General features: G+C 50.2%; 1 protein-coding gene and 1 pseudogene across 1 annotated transcript; one reads left to right on the top strand and one right to left on the bottom strand.

The window, feature by feature from the left end:
- LOC132218287 (small ubiquitin-related modifier 2-like) lies at window positions 1-956 on the bottom strand (annotated as a pseudogene).
- A 14,136-nt stretch (window positions 957-15,092) lies between these two features.
- Window positions 15,093-19,306, top strand: LOC132239434 (pre-mRNA-splicing factor ATP-dependent RNA helicase DHX16-like). Its single transcript, XM_059706154.1, is given in 7 exon segments — window positions 15,093-15,297; window positions 15,300-15,746; window positions 15,749-16,215; window positions 16,217-17,024; window positions 17,027-17,653; window positions 17,656-18,212; window positions 19,283-19,306. Coding segments are annotated over 7 exon segments (3,135 nt in total).
- The last annotated feature ends 5,052 nt before the right edge of the window (window positions 19,307-24,358 follow it).

The raw sequence follows: 24,358 nt of genomic DNA on the forward strand, positions 1-24,358 counted from the left end.
ACAACAAGACACTTGACTTGAAGGGAAAACTATCTAGGATTCATTTTTTAAGAGTAATTTATCCCTACTTAAAGACAGATTGCCCTACATGTAACAGCTACATACAGAAAAATTATAAAATTGTCCTTGGTTTTACAATGATAAATGAAAAACATTAAAATTCTCCAATCAAACAAGGTATGCAAGAATTTTTATGTTGTTCTTTTTTTTGTTAAACAGTGAGAGCAAAATAACTTACTGGAATATAAAGCTAAGAGCTGGATGAGCATGCCACTAACGGAAAAAGAGGGTGTTTTCACAGAACCAGTATGTTTTCCCAATCCCACCCCCTTTGATGTAGATCAAAACATACCATGGGCCATTTAGTAAAAAAAAATAAAAAAAATGCAAATGCCTGTGCACATACTTCAGTTACTTTATATACAATAAAGGAATGGGTAAGGGGAAAATGAAAGAATAGAGAAAACTATACTGTAGCAGTCAGATGTGTTGAAACCCAATCGCAGTTTTCTAACTGAGAATGTCTTCTTGGTCTGGAGGAACAGAGTTCTGGAGTAAAGTAGCAGGTTCCCTTTTTGGTAGACACCTCCTGTCTGCTGCTGGAACACGTCAATTGTATCTTCCTCCCCCATGTCCAACTGTGCAGGTGTGTCTGTTTCATTGATTGGCTGCCGTCAAGTCAGAATCTGATCTGCCACATTGACAAAACCTGTCGTTCACAATAGGCTTTCATAGTTTACTAAGTGGTGTGTGCCTCTTAATCTTGAACTGCACCACAGAACCATCCTGCCCCGCCACCTTCAAATTAATATGATCGTTGTTCTCAGTCTTGACTCCTTCCTTGGGCTTTTCGTCGGCCATGGCGAGCGTCAGAGTCTCCTCAGTTGCCACTTCACAAAAGAGGCACTGGGTCTGCACCAAACGAGCACATGAGCAGCACCAGCAGTGGCAGAAGAAGGAGGCAGCAGCAGTGGAGGAGGGAGAGGGCGGCGCACCCATCTTCTTTTAAAAGCCTACACTAATAAAAGAGAAACATGCAAATTGGTGTGACTCCGCTACACCCACCAGCCAATCAGAGCAACTATGCAAGTTAACCCAACAAAGATGGCAGTTAATTTGCATATGCAGGCACAGAGTGAAGACTGAAGGCTCTGGCCCAACTGAAAACTGAAGGCTGAAGACTGAAGAGGCTTGGCTTCTCCACTGCGGCTGGACCAAAGGCCTGGTCCCAGGTGCCAGAAGAAAACCAGTGCCGGCAGTGAGGGGAAGGAAGGCCTATTGCACGAATCTCTTCATGCAACGGGCCTCTAATAATAATAATAACACCCAGCCGGTGTGGCTCAGTGGTTGAGTGTCCATCCATGGACCAAGAGGTTGCTGGTTCAATTCCCGCTGACAGGGGCACATGCTCAGGTTACAGACTCCATCCCCAGTAGGGGGTGTGCAGGAGGCAGCCAACTGATGATTCTCTCATCAATGATGTTTCTATGTCTCCCTTCCTTTCTCTGAAATAAATATATTTTTTAAAAAGATAACACCCACTTCACAGGTTATTGTGAGCAATAAACAAGTCCTAATGTTGTGGCCCCACCCCCTAACAAAGAAACAGAATTTCCGGAGGATGAGGCCCAGAAATCAAGATTTTAAAAAGATTCCCCTCCCCCCACCAAAAAATAAAAAGATTCCCAGGTGATTCTAATGTGCAGCCAAGGTTGAGAACCACTGCTCCAAGCAGAAGCAACTGCCCCACCCTGTTGATAAAACTCTCTCCACACCTGAGGACAATTGCCTGGGAGGCAATTCAAGTTGGAATCCTATTACAGTATTCAAAATAGAATTCCCAGACAAAAGAAGGCTAAAGGAGTTCAGCACCACCAAGCCACCATTACAAGAAATGTTAAAGGGATTGCTGTAAGGGATTGCTGAGAAGAAACAGAGAGAGAAACCTAGCCATACAGAATTTAAATGGCTATAAATAAACACCTCTTAATAATAAACCTAAATGTAAATGGATTAAATGTTCCAATCAAAAGGTGTATGGTAGCTGAATGGATACAAAAACATGACCCAACTATATGCTGTCTACAAGAGACCCACCTCAAAGCAAAAGACACACACAGGATGAGAGTGAAGGGATGGAAAAAAATTTTCCATGCAAATGGAAAAGAAAAAAAAAAAGCTGGAGTAGAAATACTCATATCCGACAAAATAGACTTTAAAAGCATCATTCTAATCGAAATAAGCCAGTCAGAGAAAAATAAATATCATATGATCTCACTCATTTGTGGAATATAATCAACACTAATAAAAGAGAAAAATGGTAATTGGCGTACGAGCTACCCTTTTCATTGGCTAATCAGGGCTATATGCAAATTAACTGCCAACTGAGATGGCAGTTAACTGCCAACAAGATGGTGGTTAATTTGCATATGTAGGCACAATGCAGGGAGGCCAAAGGGAAAGCAGGAAGAAGCCCCCTGCCACTGACAGTGATCGGAAACCCAGTGGGGAGCTAAGAGCTGGGGGGCCGCCTTTGCCCTGCCCCCCAGCCATGATCGGAGAATCAGGTGCCTTTTCCGCCCTGGCCAGTGATAGCAGGAAGTAGGGGTGGAGCCAGTGATGGGAGCTGGGCACGGTTGAAGCTGGCAGTCCCAGGAGCTAGGGGTCCCTTGCCTGGGCCTAAAGCGAAGCCCACGATCGTGGGGCCGCTACAGCTGCGGGTCCCCGCTGCCCGGGCCAAACGCCTAGGCCAGAGGCATCAGGCCTGGGCAAGGGGCCGATCCTGCGATTGGAGGGTGATGGGGGTCAATGCCTGAGGGCTCCCAGTATGTGAGAGGGGGCAGGCTGGGCTGAAGGACACTCCCCCCCAACACACACCCAGTGCACGGGGATCAGCGGAGCCACGAGGCCTCCCGGCACCGGCATCAGTGTGACAGGGGGCAGTGCCCAAACCCCCTGAACCCTCTGATCGCCCTGCGGCTCTGTGTGCGACAGGGGGCGGGGCCACAACCTCCCTATCCGCCCTGCTCTGTTCGGGACAGGGGAAGGCGCCCCAACCCCCTGATCAGCCCTGCTCTGTGCCTGATAGGGGGGAGCTCCCCAACCCCCTGATCGCTCTGCGGCTCTGTGTGTGACAGGGTGCAGTGCCCCAACCCCCTCCCTCCCCCCCCCCAGGTCCTGCTCTGTGTGTGACGGGGTAGAGCCATAACCTCCCCTTCGGCCCTGCCCTGAGTGTGAGAGTGGCGGCGCCCCAACCCCTCTGATGGGCTCTGCTCTGTGAGTGACAGGGGCCAGCGCCCCAACCCCCTGATTGGCCCTGCTCCGTGCGTGACAGGGGGTTGCGCCGCAACCTCCCCATCGACCCTGCCTTGAGTGTGACAGGGGGCGGTGCCCCAACCCCCCCCCCGATCGGCCCTACCCTGAGCGTGACTGAGGGTGGCATCGCAACCTCCTGATCCTCCCTGCTCTGTGCATGACATGGGGCGGTGCCCCAACTCCCCAAATGGCCCTGCTCTGAGCCCGACCAGGGGCTGCACCTAGGGATTGGGCCTGCCCTCTGCCACCCGGCAGCAGGTCTAAGCCAGCAGGTCGTTATCTCCCGAGGGGTCCCAGACTGGGAGAGGGCACAGGCCAGGCTGAGGGACGCCCCCCTCCCTCCCCGAGTGCACAAATTTTTGTGCACCGGGCCTCTAGTCTATATATATAAAAGCCCAGCAACCGTTATGGCAGAACAACCAGAATGACCAGAACGACCAGAATGACTGGTGGCTGTGATGTGTACTGCGGCAGCCAACCAGCCTGATGCAGGCGACGATCGGCGCTCCCTCCCAGCTGGCCCAGCCCCCGATCAGCCCCCAACACCCCTAAATCATTGCCTCACTCCCTGGTGCGTGTACATTTAGTGCAAGCACAAGAAAATAATTATCAGTCCCTTCTGACCCCAACCAGAGTCTCCAGAGGGCTCTGCTGATACTGCAGCCAAGGTGTGGAATTCTCCCTCCACGGCCCACAGCCCAGGAGACCTTCCAAGTTAGCCAAAAAGGCGACCTAAGCATTAAGGGGATGGTGGCCCTTTGCTGAGGAATGTAGAGAGGCTGGGTGGGTATTTTGTGAAATTGTGGTGCCTTGCAGATTAGGTGAGCTTTCAATCTCTCTTTAAATGGGGCAGCAAAGAGGACCTGCAGGCTGCCAGGAGCAACATCAAAGGGTAGGAACATTCAACAACAGAAAAACTTTTAAATAAACAGACATGAAGATCATATTGGGAAACTGAGGGCAGAGCCCCGGAAAGAACGCAAAAATCATTAAAGGGCCATCAACCATCTTGATATATGTTTGCAAACAACACCTAAACAACTTCATCTCATGGCACGTGAAATGCAAAACAGTTCTGTTGTGGGTTTTCTTTTGGCCATCATTAAAGTATAATTAGATCCAGCTGGAGGAAAGCTATAGCTTCCAATGTTAGACCCCATGGCTGGCCCCGCCCCCGATTGGCCCCCATCGGGGCAGGCCGGATGGGCCCCGCCCGTGCACAAATTCGTGCACCGGGCCTCTAGTGAACAACATAAACTGATGGATAAAAAAGAGCCAGAAGGAAAAAATATTCTAGAATATAATAGAAGCAATCCTGATATTTGCAGATTGTTAATATTTCCTACAACTTTTGTGATATCATACTATGTTAGTACAGTTTTGGTAATATACTTAAAATCCTTTTATTCTTGAACTATTAATGTTTATTGCATGTAATATTATTATATGTAAGATCATTTTTCTTTTTTTAGATCATTTTTCTTGAATAATTGGTGTTTATTGCATGTAATATTATATTTAAGATCGTTTTTCTTGAGATATTAATGTTTGTTGCATGTAACATTATTATATTTAAAATTGTTTTTCTTGAAATAAAAAAACTGAGGGGAAAAGATAATCATAATGACTTAATTTGAACTAAATTTTAAAAAAATATATTTTATTGATTTTTTACAGAGAGGAAGGGAGAGGGATAGAGAGTTAGAAACATCGATGAGAGAGAAACATCAATCAGCTGCCTCCTGCACATTCCCTACTGGGTATGTGCCCGAAACCAAGGTACATGCCCTTGAACGGAATCGAACCTGGCACCCTTGAGTCCGCAGGCCGACGCTCTATCCACTGAGCCAAACCAGTTAGGCTTGAACTAAATTTTTATCTTCTAGAATTTCACTAAATAAATCACAGTAATTGGGCGGGGGGGGGGGGGGAGAAAGAACTCAGGACCATGCTTGCTATTATTATTATTATTATTATTATTATTATTATTATTAACAAATCCTAATTTTTGGCTCCTATCATTGACTCTGATCCTCCAAGTTGAGATCGTGGCTTCTCTGGAACAAGCTATGCATAGTGTTGCCTCCAGGCCTTTCTGCAAGATGTTCCTTCAGCCTGGAATGATACCACTCCACCATCCCTGCTTTCCGGATCCTTCCACACATCACCTCTTCCCAGTTCTTCCTGATCCTCTCCAGCTAGAACCACCTCTCCTCTACACCTGGCCTAACCCTCATCTCCTCCTGCAGCATAGTACACACAAGATGTATGTCCGTCATCCCTGCTCTGAGAACTTCGGCTGTGAGTTTCCAAAGGACGGGCACCGTGTCTTATCTCTTTATGACCCACCAACGCTGTCACAGAGCAGCACTCGACACAAAAAAATGCTTGTGGAAAGAAAGCAAGAAAAAAGGAAAGCAAAGAGGGAGGGGAGGAGGCGTGAGTAAGAAAGGTGAAGAGAAAGGAGAGAGAGATGAAAGTGAATTAGAGATGATGGCAAGAGAGACTTTAAGAGAAACCAGCTCCCACTCTGTTGCCCTTCTAACAACTTCGGGGAGAAGAACATGGAGACTGGAGAGGAGTAATTGCAAGTCTTCAGGAGTCTTATTCTCACTCCTTGACCTGCGGCCTTGCATTGAACGCGGCTTTGAAAACCGCACAGTGGCTCTGGACTTGCTCTGGAGCCTCTCTGGAGCCCCGTTTCCTCATCTGTAATAGAGATAATGATAGTACTTATCTAATTGGGTTGTTGTTATGAGGCTCAAATGAGAAAATAACTGGAAAACCCTTGGTACCTGCTCCATAGGAAGAACTCAGTAAGTGCTGTGTCATGATGGTGATAGTTTGATGATTCCAAGAATTCCAGATGTGTTCGAACCAAGGGCTGGACACTGCCGGGAGGAGAGGTGCCTCCTCGGCTTGGAGAGATGCCTTTTGTCCTAGTGTCCGGCCCAGTGGCCACCGAGAGGTCACCCCTTGTTTTCTCCGGGGCCTTCCCATCCCCCCAACCCCACAAGATACACAATAAAGACTTCTGATTGCTTGATTACAGGAAGCGGATACACAATTAATTTCAATTCGAGACTCACCCCCTACCCACCTTTCAAAAAGAATTGAACACCCTATTCCAATTTACACACTGAACCAACATGGAATTTTCCAGCGGGTTCTGAAGCCTTTGAAGTGACCAGACCAGACTATTGATTTATTTCCAACTACCTCTCTCTTTGAACCCAGAAGGGTCAAGGTTAATTATATAATAAAACACACTGTGCCCAGCTGCCCCCTCTGAGGGCACAGGGAGCCCCCAGACCTTCCCGAACAGACTAGCAGTAGATCGTATTTCTGATCCCTTCCCGGAATTCATTTCCTTCATCAGGGCCCATTAAGAAGAAGAAGCAAAAAAAACCCAAAAAACACCCGACCCCTCATTTCCTCCCTGAGAGATAAATTTTAATTTGCTGGAAAGCAACAAAGGGGATCTAAGCCAGGCTTCCAGGCTGCACCCTGCTGCTGAGAAACCTTGCTGGGAGCACCTACTATGGGGCTGGCTGGGAAATGGAAGGGGGGGGCGGTGTTGAGGGAAGAAAGGAATGCGATGCCCCCCAGGTCTGCTTCCCCCCGGGCGCAGGCCCCCAGAGGGACTGACAGCCTTTTGTTAAGCCTTCCTTGCTGGCTGAAGTGAGCTATCCCACTGGCCACAGCGTCTCCTGTGGGTGCTCATTCAGCCCCCACAGCACGAGAGGGCAGCCTATTGTCATCCCACTTTCCCGGATGACGAAGCAGGCTCTGAGCGGTCACAGAATGGTTCCAGTTACCCCAGGTCGGAGACTGGGCTGGGGGGGGGGGGGGGGCGGTGAGGCCAGGACTGGAACCTAAGCTTCTGTTCTCCTGTTACACAAGGGATCCTCTTCCCTGCCTCCTCTCACCCCAGGGAGACAACATCGTAAAGGTTTTGTATATAAGCCAAACCAATGGACATGGACAACGGGGGGATGGGAGCATGAGTTTGTGTGTGGGGGGGAGGTTGAGGGTTAATGGGGGGGATGAGGACACATTTGTAATACCTTAACTAAAAAAAAAATTAAAATAAAAAAAAAGAAAAAAATAAAAGATTCAAAACTATTATCAATATATAGTCCATAATCCAATGTCCCCAACCATCCCAACAATGTTCTCCTCGGCTTTGTTTTCCCAGCCCAGGACCCCACCACGACTCACCCGCTCTCTCAGTTGTCATGGCTCTTCACTCCCCCCCGTTCCTGAACAGCTCCGGCCTCCCCTGTTTCTCCTGCCATTGGCATTTCTCAGTGGACAAGGCCAGTTGTCCTGCAGAGGGACCTGCAGTGTGGATTTGTCTCATGTTTCTTCCTGACCAGAGAGCAGATAATATTTTTGTTATAACCAGTTTACATTTGCGTTTGTTGTTGTTAATCTCACCCGAAGATATTTTTTCCATTGATTTTTAGAGAGAATGGAAGAGAGGGGTGAAAGTGGTGCGGGGAGGGGTGAGAGAAAGAAACATTGATGTGTGAGAGACACATCTATTGGTTGTCTCCTGCATGCACCCTGACCGGGGCTGTACCCTGACTGGGGCTGGGGATTGAACCTGCAACCCAGGTACCCGCCTTTGATCGGGAATCGAACCTGTGACCTTCCAGGTGCATAGGCCTATGCTCTAACTACTGAGCAACGCTGACCAGGGCAACAGTTTACATTTTAGGGCATCTGGAAGCCAGCTGTTTTTGATGAGGGACCCAGGATTTTTAGGTCAAAAGCCAAAGCTTGTTCTCTGGCCCCCTGGAGGCTCTCAGTGTGGAGGGAATGAATGTGAATGGTTCTGCATGGGGGTGCCATTGGCATGAGCCCCTGGGGGAGCAGGCTCTCTGAGGCTCTTCCAACTTCACAGGTTGCAACATACAACCTGGGAGGAAATCCACCCAACACAGTCCGAGATACACTTTCGGTTTCTTCTCACTATGTTTGTGTCCGGGCAATACCCACCTCTGCCTCCATGACTGTGTGACTCTCAGGCAGAATCATTGCGCTTTAGTTACCCCTCTCTGCTCCCATAACCCTTAGTAGCTGCCTTGTTGCATGGTTTGTCTCAATCGGGCGGTTGCTGTGGAGCTCTTACTGCCCTGTACGTTCAGGGCCCAGCCCAGTCCCACTATAGAAGGTTCTCCATAAATATTTGCCAAAAGGAGTTGTAACCCAAAGAAAACCAGTCTGCCTTGTGATCGACCTTAGTTTTACCTTCGAAAGAAAATGCAACATCCAAAGTCAAACTGAAAAGCTGTTTAGGTCTTTGCTGACCTCCTGGAAGGAGAAAGGATTACATTAGAGACCATTCACCAAAGAGGCCCGAGTATTCCGTTTGCCCATCTTTCTCCCTGTAGACTCACGGCTCTTCCTTCACCTCCAAACCTCTTTGCCCAGTTCCAGTCTATTGTGGATTTTCTCTCAGTCTTGCTCAAATCCCTCTTCCTACTGGATGAATTTGGTTCTTCTTCAAGTAGCTCTGTGTCCTAAAATTTTATTTTATTAATTTAAGTTAAACAGGCAATACACAAACACACTCCTCTTGCTAAAAAAAAGAAATAATAAAGTGTTATGTTACTTCCCCTCTCAACCACTCCAAGCCCAGTCCCTTCTCAGGGTAACTGTTATCAGCATAAGGTGTTCTTCCAGGCCTTTTTCTTTTCTTTCTTTTTAAATATAGTTTTACTTATTTCAGAGAGAGGAAGGGAGAGAGAAATTCCCCCTATTGGGGATTGAGCCCAAAACCTGGGCATGTGCCCTGACTGGGAATCCAACGGTGACCTCCTGGTTCATAGGTCGATGCTCAACCACTGAGCAATACCAGCCAGGCAGGCCTTTTTTTATGTAATTATAGACTTCCATCTGCACCTAAGTCAAACAAATTGATTACTAAATAATGCCATTTATATCTCCAAAATGTTTCTAATTTCCAGTGCTGTGATGGACATCTTGCACTGGCTCCCTGTGCTCATCAGCATGAGTTTTTGTAGAGTAGAAATAAGAGGATTTGCATGGAGCCCAGGCTAGGGATCTCACGGGTGAGGCTGCTGGCTGCCGGGATCAAGGCCGTGTCCTGCTGCAGGAGCTGGGAGTGGTGTAGTCAGGTCTGGATGCCGTCAACCTTAACAGCCGTGGACATGCTTAGGGTGACAGTGTATAGTCCCTTCCAAGTTGGGGTGAGTCCTTGGGTCCTGAACTTCTTTACCCACACCGAGTCCCCAGGCTGAAAAGATGTACAGGGTCCGAGGTGGCACTGGCAGGGCGTCTCAAACAAGCTTATGGGTGGCTCTCTGGGCATACTGCAGAGCCTGCAAGGGCTTGAACAAGGAACAGTTATGACTTTTAGCTTTTAATTCCTCCCCGAACTTTGGGTAGGATAGGGGGAGGTCTACCAAACATGATTTCAAAAGGAGAGAACCCCTCCCGGTTGGGGGTACACCTGGCGTGTAAGTAGGCAGAGGCAGGAGGTTGGTCCAGTTTTCACCGGTTTCTGGGATAAATTTAGTTAAAGTCCTTTTAGAGTCCTGTTCATACCTGCCCTGAATTTGTGGCCAGTGTGCACAATGGAGTTTCCAATTTATGCCTAAGGCTTGAGCTATCCTTTGAGATACGTTGGCTACAAAGGTAGGGCCGTTATCTGATCCTATGACTGCTGGTAGCTCAAATCTAGGATAATCTGGAGTAATTTCTTGACCATTAGAGAGGCAGTTTCTGTCCTGGTGGGATAGGCTCCAACCCATCCTGAGAAAGAGTCTATAAAAACTAGCAGGTACTTATACCCTGGTGCCGGTGGCTTGATCTCTGTGAAATCTACCTCCTAATGCTATTCTGGGGAGTTTCCCTGGGCCTGAATTCCCAGGGGGACCCCCCATACCTTGCATTTACCTGTGACCTGCCTCACAAAAGTTCAGAAGTCTTGGTGACACCTATGTGGGTAGCCTGGTGTAACTGGGCAACTAATGTCCAACCTAGAGCCTCTGGGGCCAACAGTCTGCCATCCGGTAGAGTCCACCAACCATTTGGACCTCTGGTAGCTCGCTTCTGTTCTGCCAATTCCTCTTCTTGTAAAGGCCCCACTGGTTTTTGGGCGGCTTCCTTGCCAGCTTGGTCTGCAGCTCGGTTTCCTTGGGCAGTCTAGGGTGACTACCACTGCCCACCGTATACCAGATTTCATCCTGAACATAACTGCTCCCATCTTGTACATAACAGTACCTTGTCTGGTGATGATAGTGGGACATCTGCCAAGTCTGGGCAAGCCATTTGTACTGCGTCTGTTAACTCTATGCAGTCATGGATGGCTCCTCTGGATCATCATCTGGGAGCAGGCTGGCAGGGTTGATGGCCAGTGTCTTATGGAATTGGATGTGGGCTGGTCCAGGAGAAGAGCTTGGTACTGGGTGACCCTGGTGTTTGACATCCATCTCTCCAGAGCATCTCGAAGGAGGGCTTCCACAGCATGGGGTGTTGTCAGGGCTAGTTCCTGGCCCAAAGTCAGCTTATCTGCCTCATTTACCAGCAGTGCTGTGGCGACCACTGCCCGGAGGCATGCTGGTCACCCTGCAGCCACAGGGTCTAGTCTCTTAGACAGATAGGCCACAGGTCTCTTCCAGGGACCTAGGGTCTGGGTGAGAACCCCTTTGGCAATGCCCCTTACCTCACTCACGTAGAGGTGGAAGGGCTTGGCTTCATGACATCTGGCAAGGCTAGGGCAGGTGCTGAGATGAGAGCCGTTTTTAGCTCCTCAAAGGCCCATTGTTCCACTTCGGTCCAGTTTAGCAATCTCCGCGAACCCCAGTATCCACAGGCGGCAGTATCCAACTTCCTCTAAGAATACCCGAACCTGCTTCTTGGCTGTAGGCATGGGGATCCGTAAGACTGCCTCTATTCGACTGAGAGAGGGGGTCCGTCTGCCTTTGCTAATGTTGTACCCCAGGTATGTGACATCAGAGGAGCACAACTGTGCCTTCTTGGCTGACACCCGGTAGCCTAATGCTTGTAAGGTGCCTAACAGGCCCTCAGTGGCTTGTAGTTTCTGTAAGAGATCACGTCCAAGTAAGGGGTACGGGCATTCTGGCATGACTAGAAACGAATGAGTTACCGTGTTCTTTCTGAGGTCCACAGTCCTCTTTGATGTCCAAGGAAAAAGGCAGTTTGCCCGGTGGCTCCCTGGACTGATGTCTTCTTAGATGTTACGGGCCCCATTGGCTCTGTCAAGACTGAATAGGCTGCCCCAGAATACACCAGGAAACTAACGGGGGGTCCCATTTATAAAAATTATTATTCTGGGCTCCAAGGGGTTCAAGGAAAAGGAGTCCTGGCCCTATTAGTCCCCTTTCCTGAGTGTAAACCCTTCAGAGCCTGGGTTTTCCCTCAGCCTTCCGCTTTCCTTTGTTAACCTACCAGGATATTCTCTCTTCCAGGGCCCTTACTTCCTACAATAGGCATACTAATGCCTTCCTAGTTTGCTGCCAGCCTTTTCTTTCCTTTAGTCCTATTTCTCTTCCATGGTGTCCCTATTGTTAAAGACTTTCTGGGCCACCTCTACCAGCTGGGACCAATTCATTCCTTCAAATCCTTCTAATTTTTGGAGTTTCTTTTTCTAGCTGCTGCCTTTTAAGCCCCCCACCCCCGCCCCGCCCCAACAGAACACAGTGAAAAGTGTCCAAGGAAGCCTTGTCCTGGGGGTTCTTGGGTCGTATTGGGGCCCAGGGAGGCACAAGGAAATTTCCCTCGTTGCTGCTGCAGCAGCAGTGGCCGCCTATTTACAGTAACGCCTCTGAGGATGAGAGGCAATTATAACCATGGGAGCAGAGGGCACGGGGGATGGGAGCCGGATAGGCAGAGGCGGGGAGCTCAGTGCAGGGTCCCCAGGCGACTAGTGGAGGTGCTCCTGCCACCGGGGGTGGGGCGGGGGGGGGGCGCATTTTCGTCTGGCAGTCCTTTTCTCTGTTTCCTCTGGGAAAAGCGCTTGCCTCCAGCCAGCAACGGTGGCATGGTGGGGGCCAGCGGCCCTTACGCTGGCCAAGGGGAAACATGCCCTGCATATTACAAAGCGCTCCCGTGGCAGTGGGTTGGGTACCAGGCCCCTGCCATCGTACCAGTCCCCCGTGGCAGAGCAGCGATCAGGCCTCTCCCAAGGGAGTGCACTGGAAGGGGCTATCAGCCCCTCCTCTGCCAGCAGCAGCAGGTCCCGAACCCTTTCAGCACATTAACCAGCTTCATTCCCGCCCACCTTTACAGATCCCAGGGCCCATTGTCTTCCTCTAACCAGCAAGACAAATGACACTGGCCTGTATTATTTAATTCAGCACAGGCAGGGGGCGGGGCCCATAGAATCTCTCTGCCCTGAGGAGCTGTGAGCCTGCCCCTGAATGTCCCAGTCAGACAAGAAAAACCACAAATACCTTTAAATCTACCCCAGAATTCCAAAATTTCAACCTAACACAGCAAAATCACAGAGCAAATCAAAGTCCCTAGTACACAAACATAGACAGAAATTTTTACTAGTTAGGCGGGCCGATTCCACCTCTGACAGAGAGCAAGCATCCTTTGGGAAGAAAACCCAACGGCCGCTCGGGGCGTTTTGCTATCGGTCAGGGCATTCAGCCTTAAGAAATCAACCGTGTTTTTTTTTTCTCACAGACTTCCACACTTACATAAACAAATAAGTATACCTAGGCAGAAAAACAAGCATCAGACAAACATCTGCACCTACACCCTTTCAGTGAACAAGTACTTTTACAGTCTTGGGATCTTGAGCAGATAACAGGAACACCACCCAAGTCCCCTGATGGGGGCCTGACAAGAACAAATGTGGGGGCCTTTGGGGGGTAAAAGTCTCCATTCTTCCTCCATTCTTCGTAGATGCAAAAAGACATAGGCTCAGTTAGGGCAAAGATTGACCTTGTCAGGGAAGATACCAGCCTAGGACGTGACTATCCACCGTAACTGCTTTTAGTTAAAGTTTTAATTTCAGACCCTCCTTTGTGGTTACTTTAGGTCTTTGAGTTTGCAAGACTGCCATGCAGGCCCTCCCTGAGCTTGTCATGTTAGCATGTGGCCCCTTTTGTCCACACTGGGCATGTGCTTTGTGAATCTAACCAGCCACCAAATGATCCCTTACTGGACTGTGCAGGCTTATTCTCTCTGGCAGTCTACGAGAGGACCAGGACTGTCTTGCTCGAGCAGCTTCTGTTTTTCCCAAGGCTGCTCTGAGAGCCAAAGAGAGAATCCAGGAGCTTTGCCCATCAGCAAGTAGCTAGTTCAATCCCAACAATCTTAGCTGATTTAGAAATGATTTAATAGTTTCCCTTAGACAGCACAGACTGGGGGCCAAGCATCCTTAGTACTAAACCTATGAGGTAGACACCGTTATCATATCTGCTTCACAAATTGAGTAACTGACGCATAGAGAAGTTGGGTAACTTGCTCGAGGTCAGACAGCTAGGAAGTGGAAAAACTGGGATCAAAAGCCAGGCCATGTGGCTCCAGTACCTTCAAGGTACTTGGTAGATGGATGCTTCTGATTCATGAATTACTTAATAAACCCCATTAGATCTTCAAATTTACTCAGCTGAATTTTGTCTTTTAACAACATCAATAGATTAAAAAGGGAACATTGATGATGATTCTCTTAATACCCGCCTATACGCTCCCCAGGGTGGATAACTACTATCCTGAATTCTGTGTTAACCATTAAATATGTCCGTATTGTCAAGGCCTGCCGCTGCCCCACCTATCAGGTAATCCCTTTATTTAGAAACCGAACTCAAGGTCCCATTGTATGAATGGATAGAAGCAGAATGTCACAAGTTGATCAAGTCCGAGTTTAGATCCCAGGAAACCAAGCCTTTCCTATGCCTGTAAAAGTGGCCCCAGAGCAAATATTTTTGTATGTGTGATGTTAACCACACATACATAAATATTTTTTTTAAATCATGGACTATTACAGATGTCCCCCGTTTCCCGTCCCCCTCCACCCTCGCCCGGAGTAAATTTTGAATACTAAGCCATTTCCCAGAGCCTAAAGGCTGATTACCTATTCAGATCTCATTTGCATATCCAGTGCACATTGCAAATGGTATGGTCGTTTTCAAGTTTTAAAAACCCCTTTCCGCCCTAACCGGTTTGGCTCAGTGGATAGAGCGTGGGCCTGCGGACTGAAAGGTCCCAGGTTTCATTCCGGTCAAGGGCATGTACCTTGGTTGCAGGCACATCCCCAGTGGGGAGTGTGCAGGAGGCAGCTGATCGATGTTTCTGACTCTCTATCCCTCTCCCTTCCTCTCTGTAAAAAATCCATAAAATATATCTAAAAAAAATAAAAATAAAAACTCCTTTCCTACGCAGCTTTTCTAAGTATGAAAATGTTATTTTCAGAATAAACTTTTGCTGGCAGTAATGCTGGAGATACATAGCCACTATCAGTGAGCTAGGAGTTGCCAGTATCCTGGAAAAGGATTACGAGGGGTGAGGCCTCCTGGCGTTCCTTAAGGGCGTGGCCACTGCCTTTGCCTTTAAATTCCTGCATAAGGATGATCTCTACCATTGTTCGCACCAGGCTCTTGGCTGGCAGATCCCAGAGTTCAGGTTGTGGGCGCGGGTCCCGTCTGGGGTGCGGAGGCTGCGGGGCGATACTTGGGTTCTGGCTAGGAAAGAATTCAGAGCCAAGACCCAAACTGTAAGAGAACATCTGTTTGGTAAGTCACAGCGGTGTAGAAAGAGAAATTCCTGAAAGAATGGGCGACCGGCCCGGGGAGAGGGGCAAGGTGGTGGACTCGGAAGCGAGGCTGGAGCGCTGGGTGCAGGACGAGTTGCACTCGGTGTTGGGGCTGAGCGAGCCGCACTTCGCCCTGTTCCTGATGGGCACCGCGCAGCCTTGCAGCTCGGCCCAAGAGTTCCTAAAGCGTCTGCGGGACACCGATGCCCTGGACCTTAGCGGGCCGGCCGCGACTTCGCCCAGAGACTCTGGCCCAAGGTGCCTCGGAAGGCGGTGGTGGGAAGGCCAGCTCGGGCAGCCCAGCCAGAGGCCCGCGCCCTGCCGGAGAAGAACCGATCCCATAAGTTGCTGGAGGACAGCGAGGACAGCAGTGAGGAGAGCGAGGGTAGGGCTGGGAGCAGTCTCCAGAAGACACGTAAGCAACCAGAACACCTCAGGAAGAAGAGACTCCGGGAGGAGGAGGAGGCAGAGGTTCCTGAGAACGGGCAGAAGAAGAAGAAAACAGAAAAGCAAGCGTCGGAGGATGAATGGGAGCGCACAGGGCGCGAGCGCCTTCAGGACCTGGAGCAGCGCGATGCCCTCGCGGAGCGGGTCCGGCGGCGGGACAGGGGTGGCGCTCGCAGTGTCCTGGAGCGGCCGGACAGGAAGGCTGCTGAAGAGGCCCAGAAGCGCCTCGGATGGCTGCGGGCGACCGCAAAGCCGTGGTCCCCGAGCTGCGGAAGAAGTCCGGGCGAGAGTACCTGGCCAAGCGAGAGCGAGAGAAACTGGAAGACCTGGAGGCCGAGCTGGCGGATGAGGCGCTCCTCTTTGGGGACATGGAGCTGAGCCAAAGCGAGCGGCGGGAGCTCAGATACAAGCGGCGAGTGCGCGATCTGGCCCGGGGGTACCGGGCGGCCGGCGAGCAGGAGAAGCTGGAGGCCACCAAGCGCTACCGCATGCCCGAGGAGGCCCGAGTACCGCCAGCGCCAGCTGTGGATCTGGGGGAGGAGGAATCGGGCGCCCCTGGGGAGGAGCAGCGGCGCTGGGAGGAGGCCCGGCTGCGGGCCGCCGCCCTGAAATTCGGGGCCCCAGACGCTGCCGGCCAGGAGCCCAAGTATCAGCTGGGGTTCGAGGAAGAGGACACCATCGAGTTTGTCCGGACCCGCTCAGCTGCAGGGCGCGGAGGAGCCCTCAGCTCCGCCCGCTTCCACCCAGGCCCCGCAGGAGGAGTGCATGCAGGCCGTCCGCCGCAGCCTCCCCGTGTTCCCCTTGCGCCAGGAGCTCCTGGCTGCCATCGCTAGCCACCAGGTCCTCATCATGGAGGGCGAGACGGGCTCGGGCAAGACCACCCAGATCCCGCAGTACCTCTGGGAGGAGGGCTATGCCAAGAAGGGCCTGAAGATTGCCTGCACTCAGCCCAGGAGAGTGGCCGCCATGAGTGTGGCCGCCCGAGTCGCCCGCGAGATGGGCGTGAAGCTGGGGGACGAGGTGGGCTACAGCATCCGCTTTGAGGACTGCACGTCCGAGCGAACAGGCCTGTGCTACCTGACCGACGGCATGCTGCTCCGCGAGCTCCTCTCTGAGCCCGACCTGGCGAGCTACGGTGTGGTGTTGGTGGACGAGGCTCACGAGCGGACCTTGCACACGGACCTCTTCGGGCTGATCAAAGACGTGGCTCGCTTCCGACCCGAGCTCAAGGTCCTGGTGGCTTCGGCCACACTGGACACGGCCGGCTTTTCCGACTTCTTCGACGACGCCCCCGTCTTCCGAATCCCTGGGCGCAGGTTCCCAGTCGACATCTTCTACACCAAGGCTGCGGAGGCCGACTACCTGGAGGCCTGCGTCGTGTCTGTGCTGCAGATCCACGTGGCCCAGCCCCCGGGGGACGTCCTGGTGTTCCTGACGGGACAGGAGGACATCGAGGCTGCCTGCGAGATGCTCCGGGAGCGCTGCCGCCGCCTGGGCTCCAAAGTGGAGAGCTGCTGGTGCTGCCCATCTACGCCAACCTGCCCTCCGATGTGCAGGCCCGCGTCTTCCAGCCCACGCCCCCCAGGGCACGCAAGGTGGTCGTGGCCACCAACATCGCCGAGACTTCCCTCACCATCGAGGGCATCGTTTACGTGCTGGACACAGGCTTCTGCAAGCAGAAGAGCTACAACCCCCGCACGGGCATGGAGTCGCTCACGGTCACGCCCTGCAGCAAGGCCTCGGCCAATCAGCGAGCCGGGCGGGCAAGCCGTGTGGCTGCGGGCAAGTGCTTCTGCCTGTACACCGCCTGGGCCTAGCAGCACGAGCTGGAGGACACCAAGGTGCCCGAGATCCAGAGGACCAGCCTGGGCAACGTGGTGTTGCTGCTCAAGAGCTTGGGGATCCACGACCTCCTGCACTTTGACTTCTTGGACCCCCCGCCCTGTGAGACCCTGATGCTGGCTTTGGAGCAGCTCTATGCTCTGGGAGCCCTCAACCACCTCGGGGAGCTCACCACGACCGGTCGAAAGTTGGCCGAGCTGCCGCTGGACCCCATGCTGTCCAAGATGATCCTGGCCTCTGAGAAGTACAGCTGCTCAGAGGAGATCCTGACAGTGGCCGCCATGCTGTCCGTCGGCGACCCAAGGACAAGGTCGTCCACGCCGACAACGCCCGGGTCAACTTCTTCCTCCCGGGTGGGGACCACCTGGTTCTGCTAAACGTGTACACTCAGCGGGCCCAGATCGGCTACTCTTCTCAGTGGTGCTATGAGAACTTCGTCCAGTTCAGGTCCATGCGCCGAGCCGGGGATGTGCGGGACCAGCTGGAGGGGCTCTTGGAGCGGGTGGAAGTTGGTCTCAGTTCCTGCCAGGGGGACTCTCTCCGTGTCGGCAAGGCCATCACTGCCGGCTACTTTTACCACACAGCACGGCTGCCTGGCAGCGGCTACCGCACTGTGAAAAAGCAGCAGACAGTGTTCATTCACCCCGGCTCCTCCCTGTTTGAGGAACATCCTCGCTGGCTGCTCTACCACGAACTGGTCTTCACCACCAAGGAGTTCATGAGACAGGTTCTGGAGATCGAGAGCGGTTGGCTTCTGGAGGTGGCACCCCACTATTATAAGGCTAAGGAACTAGAAGATCCTTGTGCCAAGAAAATGCCCAAGAAAACAGGCAAGAGGGGGGAAGAGCTAGTGGGGGGGGGGGCAACCTTTTTGTGAGGGCTTGCCAAAACCAGCAAAATCTTCTGCATGCCAACCCTAATTTTTTGAGAACATGTTATGCCTACTTGATATCTCTTAAGGTGTATGTATTTGAAGAACCTTGAAGAAATAATAAAATTCATTCGAGTGACAAAAACACAATATATGATGACGAAAAATACATTTATGTTTTAATGTATACATGTACACTGATAGTTCGACAGAAAACTTTATGACTCCATTTGATATTATCAGTGGGACTTTTGCTGCTGCATCACTGATAACAGAGATTTTACATCAGGTTTATATTTCGTGACCTTCAGAGATATGCATGAGCTACTACTTTCATCCGTCAGGCTACTCCTATTATGAGACTTAACAAAATTCATCACTGAGAACAAAGATTCACAAGCGTATGTGTATGAAACCAAAACACTGGTTGGATCTAGGAAGGCAGGGAGAGTCAAGGCAGAGGCATAGAAATTGCTCTTCCCCTCTCTCATCAATCCATGCCTATTGTCTTTAGGATAACTTGTTATGTAAAATTATTTATTTATCTAAGATGCACCTACACTGAATTTATCTGAAAAATAAAAAAGTTGATATTAAGAAAAAATTGTAAATGGAAGATTATAAGAGAGGGTTTCACGTGCCAGCAAAAGTCACTGGCATGCCATGTTTTGCACGCGTGCCAGGGGTTGCCCACCCCAGAGCTAGTCTAAAGAAAAGGGATGTCAACAGGACTGGGCATCAGCTCCTTCTCCTTCACCATATTATTATTATTTTTTTTAATTTAAATTCTTTATTGTTGAAAGTGTTACATATGTCTTTGCCTCTCCCTTCCCCCCACCCCCTTGTCCGTGTTATTTTAATCCATTAATAAAAATAGTTTTGTGGAAAAGAAAGGGTTGGTACCTGGTGGTTCTTTCTGGCCATTATTAAGGACTCTATGGGAAGGTGTAAGGCCTGTATCCTGACAGCGTCCCGGCCATGGTTTGTTTGGTGAAGGGGAGCTGCATGGTGACTGTTAGCACTGACTCCTGTTTCCCTTCTATTCCCAGGCAGTTACCAGCTCTGTACTGTAGATGAGCCTGGGAAGACATGAGCATTTCTTTAATTATTGTCAGCTGAATCCAGCGGCGTTGGCAAAGCCACCTCCTGGAAACACGTCTTGCAAGAGGCAGGAGTGTTGTCAGCTTGACCTTCATCCCAGGGGTCAGGGGGTGGGTTACATTATGTAAATCCAGCCAAGCACTTGGAATGAATACGACTTGGGCCCACCCAAGAATGTACATAAATCTTCTTTGTCTTGATCTTTAGTAAAACTTCTTGGTTCTTTACTGTATAAAATAAACGGGCTGTATTGGCTCTGGGTCCCTGTCTCTCCATCAGAGGACAGTGGTCCCACCCACCCGCAGCTTTTTCCTTCCATCTTTGTGTCTGTCTCTTTCATTTTCTCAATCTCTAGCAGCCCCTACTCAGGAACCGGACCGCTCTCTAGCCTGGCTGGACTCGGAAAAGAGAGAAATATTTACACTGTACAGTGTGAAAAGCCCACCTTTTTAAAGTGGGAGGTCACTGTTCCTTTCTGCACTTGCGGTACAGCCCTGGGACAGGGACAGTGAAAGGGCGAGGGCTATGCCCTCCATCTTGCCCCATATCCTCCATGTTGGGGCAGCAGCCATGTGCTCAGGAAAGTACCTTCTTCCCGGAAGCGCAAGCCTCTGCTAGCCAAGCCCAGGATTTCTTTAAACTAACCAATGCCACCCCCCCTATAAAACTCCTCTTCCCATCGGGCTAACCCTCTCTCTGCCACTGGGCTTACCGTTACATCGGTGAGTGTGGTCGGGGAGCCGAACTAGTTCGAATAAAAGACTCTCTGCTTTTGCATTGGACTCGCTGGCTCCCTGGTGGGCTCTTGGGGATCTTGAAATATGGGCATAACAGACAGGACATGCAATGGACAGACCAGAAGGGAGGCTTGACACACAGCTAGCATTTGCCAGCAGTTAGTAGAAAATAAAAACCATTTTAAATAATAAAATAATAAATGCATGGAAAAGAAATGGGCTTAGGAAACAAAGTATAGAGGTAAAGGAAGTGCCTTTAGAGCTTGGGAGTGAGGAAGGAAATGGCAAGTGCCTGGGACAGGGCGGGAGGGAAAAGCAGGGGCGTGACCCTAGGAGGGGAAACCCCTGGGTACTCCTTTAAGTGTGGAGGTTTTAGGGGAGGTCCCTGGCAAAAATTTCAATAGAATATTCAGTAGCTTTTCAGGACTGTGGTCTCCACTGATTGATTTGCTGGGGCCTTTATCTCATGCAGCTGGTCATTATTCCATGCAGCCAGTGCTGGTTTTGTTGCTTATCTGGGCCTGGAGCTGAAATACAACTTGAAACCTAGACATTATGTCTAGGAAGAAAAGGCCAGGGGGTCCAATCCTCTTACCAGCAGAAATGCTAGGTGAGGGAAAGTCACCTTGGGGGCTAGGTCCCACCCTACAATTGATTGGCCATTGCTAGTCACCTGGGGCTTTCCATTCTGGTGACCTTCCATATCTGACCCATTGCCCTTGCTCTGCTCATGTCTGTCTAACTGCCTACAAGTCCAACCCCTTTTTAATTAGATGGCATTGGAAAAGCTCCCCCAGGCCTGTCCCCACTCACCTCTGTTTATTCATTTCCTCGCCCCCGCCCCCCCCGCCCACCTCCTCCCTTGTGTCTTATTTCTTTATCTCCCTCATCTAGTCAGCCAGCCATTCATGCTTTCAAGAAACGTTTCTTGAACCCAGGAGGTGCCAGTTTTTGTGGTCAATGACAGGGATATTGCTGTCAATGTTGGAATTCTCTCCTGAGAGGGCCAATACCGAATCAGCAGCTACCATCTGCCTGCTGTTTACTCATACACTCTTCTCAATCCCACTCTCCCCCACCCCAGTTATCCACAAGAGCCCCTTTTTGTCCTGCCTCCATCATGCTGTTACAGAAGACCAAAGAAATACCAAGCACGCTTTCTAGAGAAAGGGAAGGACCCCGTTTATTAACACTAGTGGACTCTGGGAATAATTTCCAAATCAGAGTGAGTAACATGCAGAGGGCTTCACTTTTTATAACCTTCTGGGGTCTTTGTCTTACAGATATGGTTCTTCCCCCTTTCATGGGCTTACAGGAAGGCCCCCAGGTGTTGGGGGACCCCAGGCCATATCCGATGATCTGTCCTGGGGCCAGCCAGTGATAACGAACTCCCCCCTCCCTCCAGGGCAGTGCCTTGTTCACAGTTTTTATGGCCTGACACCCCTTAAACTGCAAGACCAGTTTCCTCCTCATCCCCTCCCCCCACCTTGTCCCACAAGCTTCTTTTAGCCTTGTGGAGCAACGACCACTGGAAATTATGGTGAACAGGGGTGACGACTGCTCTTGGCTACTTCCTGCTGGAAAGGGACGATGACCAAGGGGTTAGCATCCCGCTTCTTCCTCTCAGAGGGGTTTGTAGGAAGTTCTTCTGGTTTCAGGCAGGCAGAGGTAAGCAGTGGTGCCACATGCATAGAATGTTCCTGCAGGGGGCACCAGGGGTAGGTGGTGTTTCAGCCTTGGGGGTAGAGTTGCATAGTTCATCTGGGAGGTGACCTGTTGGATGTTGGCCCTGCGTGCTGCTGAAAGAAATAGGAGCAACATTAGTTAGCTGCACATTGGCTGTGACAGGTCCTATTATTATTTTTTTCATCCAATATAACTCCCCCCCCCCCCCCGCCACGTTCATTTGGTAGTAGAGTTGTAACATGCTGCAGGCTGATAAGTGTAGCTAACAAAAATCTGGCTTGATTGGGTTTTCTCGTGGACTACCCGGTCTAGCATATTTGGGTAGTGAGTTTCTAAGCAAGGAGCAAAAGATGGCATGACAAGGTGTAATCCAACAAGTTATGATAAGGCCTTTGTTTCCTTGCTGTGTGGGGAGCAGTAATTTTATGGTGCTTCTGCGTCCCAGCAAGAGCAGAGGAGTTCTCTTCCTGGTACTAGTCTCGGATTCCACTGGTACTCATAAAAAAACAAAATAAGCCCTAACTGGTTTGGCTCAGTGGATAGAGCGTCAGCCTGCAGACTGAAGGGTCCCAGGTTCGATTCTGGTCAAGGGCATATACCTGGTTTCGGGCACATCCCCAGTAGGGAGTGTGCAGGAGGCAGCTGAATCGATGTTTCTCTCTCATCAATGTTTCTAATTCTCTATCCCTCCCCCTTCCTCTCTGTAAAAAATCAATAAAATATATTTTTTTAAAAAGACAAAATAAGAATTATTCGATAAAACCAGTGATTATCCAGAAATACTAGAGCATGTTACGTTAGGAGGAGATAAGAAAGAAAGATTAGTGTCAGGGAGAATTCAGCAGGGTGTTATCTGAATTCCTTGGAGCAGGTTGCTTGACCAGGTCTGCTGTCTTCTTGAAGGTGGTCCGTAGAGGGTGTTTCTGGTCAGAGGTCACCTTCCACTTAGGCTGGGTGCCACTCAGCTGATGGGCTGCCTTCACCTGGGAGTGGTGGATCCAGGTGTTTAGTCCTGCAACATTAAGAGCTGTGAGGGTGGTTAATATGACTGGATAGGGTCCCTTCCAGGTAGGCTCGAGGGGCTCCTTTTTCCAATCCTTTACCCAAACCTGATCTCCAGGTTTATAAGGATGTACAGCTGTTCCTAGAGAGATGGGTAGTCGGTCAATTACCCACCTGTGGACCTCAAAGACAGTTTTTCCAAGTCCTTGTAGTTGTTTCTGGATTTCTAAGTTCCCTATTTCCCCCAAATCTCCCTTTGGCCGAATTAAGGGAGGGGGTCTACCGTATAGAATTTCAAAGGGTGAGAAACCTACCCTGGTCCTTGGGGCACAGTGTACCCGCAGGAGTACAAGAGGCAAGATATTGTCCAGGGTAAGGTTGTCTCTTGGAATAGCTTAGCCATAGCCTGCTTTAGAGTCCGGTTCATGCGCTCCACTTTCCCTGAACTGAGGCCTGTAAGCTGTATGTAGATTCCATTTAATTCCTAAAGTCTTGGCTACCTGTTGTACTATTTCTGCTACAAAGGCTGGGCCATTATCAGACCCTATGGTCAGAGACATTACATACCGTGGAATTATATCCTTCAGCAATGCCTTAGTGACTTCTCTCTCCTTTTCAGTGCGAGTGGGATATGCCTTGACACAGCCTGAAAAGGTGCGAACAAAGACTAGCAGGTATTTATTCCCCCTGTTAGGCCCCATTTCTGTAAAATCTACTTCTAAGTCCTCAAAAGGAGCTTGCTCACAGCGCTGGACTCCTATTGGTCCCACAGGACCCTGTTTAGCATTGTTCTGAGCACAGAGGAGGCAACGCTGAGAGGCTGAGGCACACAAGGAGGGTAGACGGGCAATTAGGTAGTATCTGCCTAACAAGCTTCTAGGGCAGCCTTTCCTAAATGAGTGAGTTCATGCTGCTGGAGGACTACCTTATGGGCTAACTGTTCTGGGACATAGACCCTAGGATCTGGGAGTAACCACCAGCCTTCCATTGTTCTCTTCCCCCCTTCTTGCTGGGCCCATTCCTCCTCCTGAGGAGTGTATTTTGGAGGTTCAGGTAATTCGGGGGCCAACATGATCCGTGCCGGTGCTGCTTGTTCTTTAGCAGCCAGCTTGGCTGCGGCGTCGGCATAACGGTTTCCTTCTGATACTGAGTCTTTCCCTTTCTGATGACCTTTGCAATGGGTGACGGCTATTTCCTTAGGTTCCCAGACTGCTTCTAGTAACTTTAAAATCTCATTCTGATTTTTTTTTTTATTGCTTAAAGTATTACAAAGAGTATTACATGTGTCTCCTTTCCCCCCCCCCCCCCCGCCCTTGACAATCCCCTGGCCTCCCCTATGATTTTTTTTTAAATAAATTTTATTGATTTTTTACAGAGAGGAAAAGAGAGGGACAGAGAGTTAGAAACATCGATGAGAGAGAAACATAGATCAGCCGCCTCCAGCACACTCCCCACTGGGGATGTGCCCACAACCAAGGTACATGCCCTTGACCGGAATCGAACCTGGGACCCTTCAGTCCGCAGGCTGACATTCTATCCACCAAGCCAAACCGGTCAGGGCTCATTCTGATTTTTGATTCCTTTTCCTCCTGCTGTCAA

Source organism: Myotis daubentonii, chromosome 1 (assembly GCF_963259705.1).
Source record: "Myotis daubentonii chromosome 1, mMyoDau2.1, whole genome shotgun sequence".
Lineage (NCBI taxonomy): Eukaryota > Metazoa > Chordata > Mammalia > Chiroptera > Vespertilionidae > Myotis > Myotis daubentonii.